The sequence below is a fragment of the Dama dama genome, chromosome 5, assembly GCF_033118175.1.
Source record: "Dama dama isolate Ldn47 chromosome 5, ASM3311817v1, whole genome shotgun sequence".
Taxonomy (NCBI): domain Eukaryota; kingdom Metazoa; phylum Chordata; class Mammalia; order Artiodactyla; family Cervidae; genus Dama; species Dama dama.
Window position 1 is genome coordinate 22,579,587 of NC_083685.1, and position 10,494 is coordinate 22,590,080.

Consider the following 10,494-nt stretch of genomic DNA (forward strand, 5'->3'; position numbering starts at 1 on the left):
CTTGGTTGGCTCATGACTCATTAATGCAGCAGCTTGCACGTTGAAACCTGATCCTCTCAGTCTGTACCTCTTAAAGAGAGATGCCCGCAGCCCTTCCACGTGTTGTGTTTAAATGGTCCTGGCATTTCACATTCTGATCTTTGGTGCACATTTCCCTGTATATGTTCTACTAGGTGTATGCTGTCACCTGCTTAAATAGCTCAAACGCTGCTGGCAGAGAAGACATAATCCTGACAGATGCACAGCCCTGCAGCGAAATGTGTTAGAGCTACAGAGCCATGCACCGTCTATGACTCACTCACACAGGTACCACACTGGCTGGCACATTTGCACTTAGAAGTGGGTATTCAGAGCAAAACAAAAATCCCTATTAGCCAGGCAGTCTTCTAAATTCACCGCATGGGATCGTCCCCTGAGGGTATCAGGTGTTTTCGAATGGAGGAGATTAAATAATTTGATGGGATGGGGGCCTTGGGTTAAGGGCTGGCTCAGAAGATTCCAGAGGACTAGCGGTAGACCTCAAGGAGACTGTAGGTTCCAAACCACTGCAATAAAGCAAATATTGCAATAAAGTGAATCACACAATTTTTGGTTTCCCAATGTGTATAAAAGTTATGTTTATACTATAGTGTAGTCTATTAAGTGTGCAATAGCATTGTGTCTGAGAAAAACAATGTACATATCTTCATTAAAAGTGTAAGCTGAGGGATTTCACTCTACCTGATGATAGAGTGGATAAGAATCCTCCTGCTAATTCAGGGGACATGGGTTCGATCCCTGGTCTAGAAAGATCCCACATGCTGTGGAGCAACTAAGTCAATGGGCCACAACTACCAAGCACTCGGTCTAGAGCCTGCGAGTCACAACTACTGAGCCTGAGCACCCTAGAGCCCATGCTCCGAAACAAGATAAAACACCACAATGGGAAGGAAGCCCACAGAACCAGAGAAAGCCCATGTGCAGCAAAGAAGACCCAGAGCAACAAACAATGAATAAATAAATAAAATTTAAAACTATAAAAAGTGTGAGGTGATAGCTCATTTTTTTTTTTTTTTTTTTGGCTATTACAAAAGTTTATTTAGCAAAAAAGTTCAGTAAGAAAATGTACACAACCCAGTTTTTCTGGTAGTGAAATGTGGAGAAGGGGACACATGGAAGCAGTTGATTTCTCTGGTGAACACAGCCGTTGTTCATACTCATTCCAAGGCTTCTAACATGATGATACTATTTCCCCGTATTACCACCATTCCAATATTGTTCTGTTGCCCACTAGTTGCCATCTCCACACATTCATCTATCACAAGATTCATAAAGGGATCAAATCCCCGCAATATTCCTTGGACATGTCTGCCATCATTTAATTTCAATGATAACTTCTTGTCCATAAATTTCTTCAACTCGGGAGGGTGTGCTTTGCTCATTATGTCTTATTTTGGGTTTTGATTTGCATTTCTCTGATAATTAGTGATGTTGAGCATCTTTCCATGCACCTGTTGGCCTTTTGTATGTCTTCTTCAGAAGAATGTCTATTCAAGTCTTCTGCCCATTTCTTAATGGGATTGTTTGGTTTTTGATACTGAGTTGTATGAGCTGTTTAAATATTTTGGAGATTAACTCCTATCGATCATATCATTTGAAAATATTTTTTCCTATTTAGTAGATTGTTTTTTCATTATGCTAATGGTTTTCTTTGCTTTGCAGAAGCTTCTAAGTTTAATTAGTTCCCATTTGTTTATGTGTGGGACTTTTATGTTATGCTTTAGACCTCTATTGTTGGAATTACTCTGTTAAACAATGTCTCCATTGTTTTGAACCATTTTTCGGTTCTCTAAGAAAAACCATACTCTTGGGACTGGCAGAAAGCAGGTGCCACAATACTGTCTATAGACTATTTCTTTAACTAGAGTGAAGAATACACTTTTAAAACTTTTTAATTTAGGCTGCACCAGGTCTTAGTTGCAGTACATGGGCTCCTCTTATTTATTTATGTATTATTTTTGGCTCCACTGGGTCTTCATTGCTGCACATGGGCTTTCTCTAGTTGTGGTGTGCAGGCTTCTCATTGCGGTGGCTTCTCTTGTTGCAGTTCCCAACCTCTAGAGCACAGGTTCAATAGTTGTAGCACACGGACTTAGCTGCTCCCGGGCATGTGGGATCTTTCCAGGCCAGGGATCAAACTAGCATCTCCTGCATTGGCAGATGGATTCTTTACCACTGAGCCACCAGGGAAATCCTGGAGGCATTTCTGAGGAGGCAAGTTCTCCTTGACTCCAAAACAGCGTCACACTTTTGGAGTATAAACCACGTCCCTCAGGTCTAGTGAGGGAAGAGCAAATGCTGTCCCTAACTGACAATTATGGAATCTTTGCTCTCAGGAGGAAAGCATCTTTGCTTTTCCCCCTTAGATGACCACTTTCTTAACTCAAACAAAAACCACCCCAGAAAATAAACATTCACTTTAAACTAAACATGGAATGCAGTACACATGAGATGAACAAGGCATTAACATGTGGCATGCTGATCAAGGCAACCAAAAAAGCAAAATAGGAAATTAATACTTAGGAGCAGCTGTCAACAAGAGAACAGATCCCCGGGGGGCAGAAGTGATAGGTTGGAGTGAGGCGGGAAGCCCTCAACTGGCTTGCAGGAGACAACAGCCCCTAGGCAAGATGTACTGACTTTGTCTGGGAGTGAAGTATCATCACCTTTTGCAAAATGTATCTTTATGATTCATCTTTAAAGAAAAAGTGTGTTAGGAATGCATTGTGTTGGAAATACATCATTGGCTGGCTTTTTCTTGTTTTCTTTACTGAAAATCTAAGGAAGACAGCAGAAGTCTGTTCCAATCTCGTGTAAGTGCTTTCTGTGCCTCCAAAGTCTTTTCGAAGGAGAGGGACCACTAGTGTGACTGGTGGTATCCTGGGCCACTCTCAGCCATGGTAGTGACAAAGTGGGGGCGTGAACTCCCCAGAGGCAGACAAGCATCTGTTCATCCCCCAGCCCCAGAGAATGACAATTCTTTTTTTTTAAATAATAATTTTATTTTTGGCTGTTCTGGGTCTTCATTGTTGCACAGGCTTTTCTCTAGTTGTGGTAAGAGGGGGCTACTTTCTAATGGCTATGCATGGGCTTCTTATTTTGGTGGCTTCTCTTGTTGCGGGCACGGGATCTACAGCATGCAGGCTTCAGCAGTTGTGGTTCCTGGGCTCTTGAGCACAGGCGCAGTAGTTGAGGTGCAGGGGCATGTGGGATCTTTCCTGATCAGGACCATATCCATGTATCCTGCGTCAGCAGACACATTCTTTACCACTGAGCCACCAGGGAAGCCCTGAGGATGACAATTTTGAAGAAACTTTATTGATAGCTTAAATCTCCAACTTGCATCACCTGCTAAACTTTGTTGAATCTTCTCTTTGCCTGCATATTATCCCCTTTCTTTGCACCATGGGTTTAGTGGACCACGAGTAGAGGATGAATCAGAATGGTCCAGGAGGTCAAGCCATTGCCCCAAGTCAATGACCATTACTGGAAGGGAGGATAAAGTTCAAAGTTGTTGGGACTTTCCTGGTGGTCCAATGGCTAAGACTCTGTGCTTCCAATGCGGGGGGTCCAGATTGGATCCTTGGCCAGGGAACTAGATCCTGCATGCCACAACTAAGACCCAGTGCAACCAAATAAAGAAACTTAAAATCGTTCTTCTGATTTGACTCTGCTTGACTCTCTAGCTTCATCAGGGCCCCATTCTCCAAACACATTCATTAACTTTCCTTGTGTTCCTCAAAGATGTAAACTTTCTCCCTCCTGGGGTCTATGAGCCCAGAATTTTCTCTTCCCTATTAGCTCTTCCTCTGTTGTCTCCTAAGCCCACCTCCTCTCTGTTTGGGTCTCAACACAGAAAACCCAGGTAAGATACTTGCTCCATTCCCAGAAGCAAGGACTGCCATCTTGGAAATCAAAGTCCCAGTACAAAGACACCGCAACCACACTTTCTGCCTCCTGGTCCAGATTCTTGACCACCCACCAGGTCTTCCCCTCTGCTTTCTGCAAGACAAATTCTTTTAAAAATGAAAAGCTTCTGAAATTCAAAAATCTCCCTGTATTCCCTGAATATAAAGTTCTCATTGCCCATGGAGCACAGTAAAATTCAGTAGAGATTTTTTTCATTAAAAAATAAGAGTAACCCCCACATACTGTGTGCCAGTACCCTTCCAAGTCCTCTATATATTATAACTAACTTAATCCTCATAAGTGCCCTGCAAGGCAGGAACTCTTCATAATCCAGTGTTACCAAATCTAAGGCACAAGAGGTGAAGTTATTTGCCTGAGGTCACACAGCTAGCAGCAGAATTAGGATTCAGATCCAGGCTAGAATTTGGATCCAGGTGACTATGCCACAGAAGATATTAGAGTAAGTCCCCTACATACAAACGAGTTCTGTTCCAAGAGCTAGTTTGTAAGTCCAATTTGTCCATAATTCAATAAAGTTAGCCTAGGTACCTAGCTAACACAATTGGCTACATGGTACTGAGATGGTTGGATGGCATCACCGACTCAATGGACATGAGCTTGGGTAAACTCCAGGAGTTGGTGATGGACAGGGAGGCCTGGCCAACTGCGGTTCATGGGGTCGCAGAGTCAGACACAACTGAGCGACTGAACTGAACTGAACTATATTGTAATAGGCTTATGATACTTTTCACAAAAATAATACAAAAAAAAAAACAAACACAAAAGTAAAACATTTTTAAACTTATAGTACAGGACCTTGAAAAGTACAGTACAACAGCTCTAGCATCTTTTCACTTCACTGTACTCTCAATTATTTTCACCTTTGTTTTCATCATTGCTTGGCACTTAGCTGCTTTTACACTTGCTTCTGGACATCCTGGCCTTGAAATAAAGATACTGTACTCGTGTCCTCTATACAGTACTATATGGTAAAGTGCACAAAAAGCACAACCTTGGGTAGGATGCACACAAAACAATGTACTCCAGACCCATGAATTAACTTACATGATTGGACTTGTGAATATGCACATTTGCTTCTTTGAAATCTCGCAGCTCGAGAGTTCACATGTAGAGAGTTTACTGTAGTGTCTTCTGACAACAGAGTTCAGTGACTAAAGGCATGAATTCAGCCCCATCCATGTGAGAAAGAACCACATATCCAAGGCAAGTCAATTATATCTTGCAGGCTATACATTTCCCCAAACAACAAATGAAAGTAAAAGAAAAGGAAAAGGTAAATTGAAATGAGCATGACTGTGTTGAACAACTCTTTGGCATAATCTATTAAATCTGAACAAATATATGACTTTAAATATTCCTAAGTATATGCCTGGGCTTCCTTGGTAGCTCAGTGGTAAAGAATCTACCTGCCAATGCAGGAGGGCCAGTTTCAATCCCTGGTTGGGAAGATCCCCTGGAGAAGGAAATGGCAACCCACTCCATTATTCTTGCCTGGGAAATCCCATGGACAGAGGAACCTGGTGGGGCTACAGTCCATAGGGTCACAAAGGAGTCAGACACAACTTAGTGACTACACCACACAGAACAAGTATACATCTGACAGACAGGTGTGAATGTGTCACCAAAAGAAAGGTTCTAGAAGGTTCTAGTTGCACTGCTTGTACAAGTCAGAAGGTGGAAAGTGCCCAAATGTTTATCAGGTGTAGATTGGAGAATGAATTAATAAATAAAGCTATAGAGTGGTGAAAATGAGCAATCTATAGCTACATACTGCAGTAGAAACAATTCCCACAAATATAACATTGGCTGGAATGAGTCCAAGTTACTATGAGATTCCCTTTTTTTTTTCTTGGCCATGAGCATGGCTTGTGGAATCTTAGTTCCCTGATCAGGGATGGGACCCATGATCCTGGCATTGGAAATGCAGCATCTTAACCAGTGGACAGCCAGGGAAATCCTTAGGGAAAGCATTTTAAAAATGATGCTGCAAAAAAAATTGTACTTAATGACATGGGAAAATGGCAATTATATACAGTGAAAATTAAATCAAGTTACAGAGCAGCATGCACTGTATGCTATTTTAAGAAAATCTATAGCAACTTTAATGTATTTTTGAGTGGGATAGAGAATATCCTTCACACATCATATTAATTCATACTTTAATCTTAAAATTGCCCTGGAATAGGATAATGGTTTTAGAAAAAAGAATGAAAAACTATTTATCATTCCTTAGTAGAACAAGGTTACTGCCTTATTCTTCTAAAAATAATTTTAAAATAATTGCAGATTCACAGAAACTTACAAAGAAACATTCAGGGAGATCCTGTCCAATCTTCACCCAACCTGTTCCCAAATTGACATCTTGTATGTAACGGGCTTCCCAGGTGGCTTAGTGGTAAAGGATCTGCCTGCCGATGCAGGAGGCACAAGAGACACAGGTTCAATCCCTGGGTTGAGAAGATCCCCTGGAGAAGGAAATGGCAACCCACTCCAGTATTCTTGCCTGGAAAATCCCATGGACAGAGGAGCCTAGTGGACTAAAGTCCATAGGGTTGAAAAGAGTTGGACACAACTTAGCGACTAAACAACAGCAATAACATATAACTGTAGTATCAAATATTACAAACCTGTGATGTCAAAATCAAGTAATTGATGACATTGGCCCAATCCATGGAGTTTATTCAGGTTTTACTGGGTATATATATGACTCTGTGTATCTGCCAGTTAACACCAGCAAATTCAGTCAACCTTGGATTTCAATTCATGGTTTCAAATCCATGGTTGGTTGAATCTGAGAATTTGGAACTTGCCCATATAGAAGACCAAATCTACCAGCTATTTTGCATGAGGGACTTGAGCATCTGTGGACCATGGTATTCATGGGGAATCCTGGAGCCACTTCCTTGTGGATTTTGTGGGATGATTATACATGCATTCCTGTGTGTGTCTGAAGTTTTATCACACATGTGCTTTGATGTAGTCATCCTCCCAAGACAGATATATGACTCTTTCTGCCACAAAGCTCCTTAATGCTGCCCTTTCATACCCTACCAAACTCCTGGCAATCACTAATCTGTTCTCATTGCTATAATTTTGTTATTTCACAAATTTTATATAAATAGAATTTTCAGTAAGTTTCCTCTTAAGACCAGCTATTCCACTCGGGATAATGTCCCTGAGGTTCATCCAGCGTGCCTTGTGCATCCATGGTGTATTCTTTTGATTGCCGAGTAGTATTCCTTAGTGGGCTTCCCTGGTGGCTCAGCTGGTGAAGAATTCACCTGCAATGCAGGAGACCCCAGTTCAATTCCTGGGTCAGGAAGATCCTCTGGAGAAGGGATAGGCTACCCATTCCAGTATCTTTGGGCTTCCCTGGTGGCTCAGGCTATAAAGAATCTGCCTGCAATGCAGGAGACCTGGGTTCGATCCCTGGGTTGGGAAGATCTTCTGGAGGAGGGCAAGGCACCCCACTCCAGTATTCTTGCCTGGACAATCCCTGTGGACAGAGGAAGCTGGTGGGCTGCAGTCTATGGGGTCGCAAAGAGTCAGACACAACTGAGCGACTAAGCGCACATACACACATTCCTTAGTAAGGCTGGATCGCTGTATATTAAACTTGCTCATTTGCTAAAGAATATGTGGGTAGTTTTCAGTTTGGGGCTATTTATAAATAAGTCTGCTATGAACATTAGTGTACATTTTCTGCATAGAAATCAGTTTTCATATCTTTGGAATAAATGCCCAAGAATGCAATTACTGGGTTGTATGTTAAGTTCACTTTTAGTTTTAAAGTGAGCTGCCAAAGTATTTTCCAGAGTGGCCGTACCACTTTCTATTCCCAGAATGGACATGTGAATAGTTCAGTTTCTCCACATCCTGCCCAGTACTTGTGGTCAAGTGTGTTTTCATCAGTGTGTCCGGTTTTAGGGGAGAGGTTGCGCACTGCAACCCTTGCAAAATCTTACTTCCCCGACCAGGGATCAAATCTGTGCTCTTGGCAATGAAAGTGGAGAGTTCTAACCACTGGATCGCCAGGGAATCTCTCAATGTGTCAGTTTTCCTTGGGAAAAAACGAAAAGGCTGAAATGACATACACTAAATACATTAACCACCCTGGGTGGTAGGATTGATATGATTGCAAATGATTTTCCTTGGTTTCCCTGAATTTTTGACCTTGAATATATACTGCTTTTGTAATCAGAAAAAAAAAGTTATGGTTTTATTCAAGAAATTGTTAGGACACTCTTGACATAGGACCATAAGCAAACATAATAAAGGATCTTACAGACTGTAGTGTGCATGTTTCTAGGGGTTTACATGGCAAAGATTCTTCCCAGCTGTTTCTGAATGAAATAATATTGAGTTTGCTCCCTATTAATTATATCCCAGTTTTACTGTTGTTGTGGGTAACTGTAATTTGAATTTAACCAATATTAAAGTCAAACACAGTACAAGCTAGATTGACATGCCTTGGGAATTATGACTGAACGAGGATAAGAGAGGCTCTGAAAAATCACAATTTTTAGTTGGCAAATGAAGGGAAAATCATTAGCTGGTGACATATTGGGGACAAGGTTTCTAAAGGAATGAATCTGTTTATTTTCATTCCAAATTCAGGGATCGATCTGCATTTACTGTTACTTTCAAAAACCAATTTAACTCAAAAGGGACACATACAAAGATTATATTTGAAGCTGGTTTTGTCACTAGACCTTAACAGTTTAATCTGCAAAATAGATTTGCAAAAATAAATTTAACCAGAAGCAGAGATTATCAATTGCACTGTTTATTATCTTTCACTCTATCCAGCAGAAGTCATTTAAAACTCAATCCTTTTTTTTCCTCATCTGTTAGGGTAAAATTAAATAGAACTGTGGACCGATTATGTTTGTTCACGTGAGTTTCTAGAACTTCTGGAAGTTCGTTATTGCTGAGGGTGGCTGCTGCTGCTGCTGCTGCTAAGTCACTTCAGTCGTGGCTGACTCTGTGTGACTCCATAGATGGCAGCCCACCAGGCTCCCCCATCCCTGGGATTCTCCAGGCAAGAACACTGGAGTGGGTTGCCATTTCCTTCTCCAAAGCATTAAAGAGAAAAGTGAAAGTGAAGTCGCTCAGTTGTGTCCGACTCTTAGCGACCCCATGGACTGCAGCCTACCAGGCTCCTCCGTCCATGGGATTTTCCAGGCAGAGTACTGGAGTGGGGTGCCATTGCCTTCTCCAATGGGGGTGGCTAGTGGGAACTATAAAAACCCACAGCCTGCAAAATCAAACACCTGTGACTTTGAAATGTTCTTTCCTTTCTGAATCCCTAAACCATCGTTTTCTTTAATTTGGGTCCTCACAAGGGACATCCAGACCAAGTCTTTCAGGCTGAAGGTTTCTGCTAGCAGTCTTTATTGCAGAGCTGGTACAAAATGAATTAACCTGTGGATTAGGAAATGGCAACCCACTCCAGTATTCTTGCCTGGAGAATCCCAGGGACGGCGGAGCCTGGTGGGCTACCCTCTAGGGGTCGCACAGAGTTGGACACGACTGAAGCGACTTAGCAGCAGCAGCGGCAGTGACACCTGGAATTTTCACCCTGCCAGCAGCAGACGAGGGGAAAATGCCACAATCTTAACTGCACTTCAAGTTTTCTGCTGGAGTTCAGCCGACCTGTTGTTTTTCTTTTTGTTTTTGGCCGAATTGTGTGGCATGCAGGATCTTAGTTCCTTGACCAGGGATCAAACCTGCGGCCCCTGCATCGGTACTGTGGCGTCTTAATCACTGAACCACCAGGGAAGTCCCTTGACTTGCTGTTTTTTTACATAGAAAGTTGGATGAAAGATGCACAGATGTCTCTGGTACTTTGAGAGTGCTCTGTAAGGGGTCATCGCTTCCGTGGGAATCAGGAGAGATATTATTTCCTTTAGCCCTATGGCCTTTTTATAAGACTTGGGTTTTCACATCCGTGTTGATTCAAGCCTCAGAAATCTACGAAAGGGAAAATGTGACCCTGACAACACGAATCTCCCTCCCTGTTCCCCTGACCTATTTTCTTATATGGATAGGAGCAGAGTGGTTATTTGTTTTGACAAATGCTGAGTCCCTTTGAGAATGGGGCATCCATGGGTCCCCAGAGGGAGACATAGCAGGTAGAAGGAACAGCGGATGAAGAGGTAGCATGCACAAAATAGGGTGAGTGAGGAAGGCAGTTCACCATAGGGATGGCGTGAGCTGGGTGCAGAGAGAAGGGAGGACAGAGGGAAGGGGGCCAGAGTCTCCTAGCCTGATGTCAATGTACAGTCCCCAGCAAGTTGCAACTAAGAATCCTGCCGGAGTGTGGACAGGAGCTCAGACTCCAGAGCCGGTCTGCTCCAGTCTGACCCCAGCTCGGCTGTTCCCCTCCGTAGGGACCCTGGCAGGATCTCAGCCTCCTTGTGCTCAGTTTTCTTGTCTGTATAACGGGAATGATGCTAGCTTCTGGAGCAGTACCTGACACTCCAACCCAACGAGATACAACACCTAAATTTGTACCCCAAAAAG

At 42.6% G+C, this 10,494-nt stretch overlaps 1 protein-coding gene across 1 annotated transcript; it reads right to left on the bottom strand.

Moving 5' to 3' along the window:
* Window positions 1-1,095: 1,095 nt before the first annotated feature.
* On the bottom strand, window positions 1,096-1,422 carry LOC133055748 (small nuclear ribonucleoprotein G-like). Its single transcript, XM_061140861.1, has one exon. The coding sequence runs from the start codon at window positions 1,419-1,421 to the stop codon at window positions 1,197-1,199; it is 225 nt and encodes a 74-aa protein (XP_060996844.1). The 5' UTR covers window position 1,422; the 3' UTR covers window positions 1,096-1,196.
* Window positions 1,423-10,494: the final 9,072 nt, after the last annotated feature.

Excerpts from the sequence above, each read along its gene's own strand:
- LOC133055748 (XM_061140861.1), bottom strand. The coding sequence starts at position 1,421 with ATGAGCAAAGCACACCCTCCCGAGTTGAAGAAATTTATGGACAAGAAG.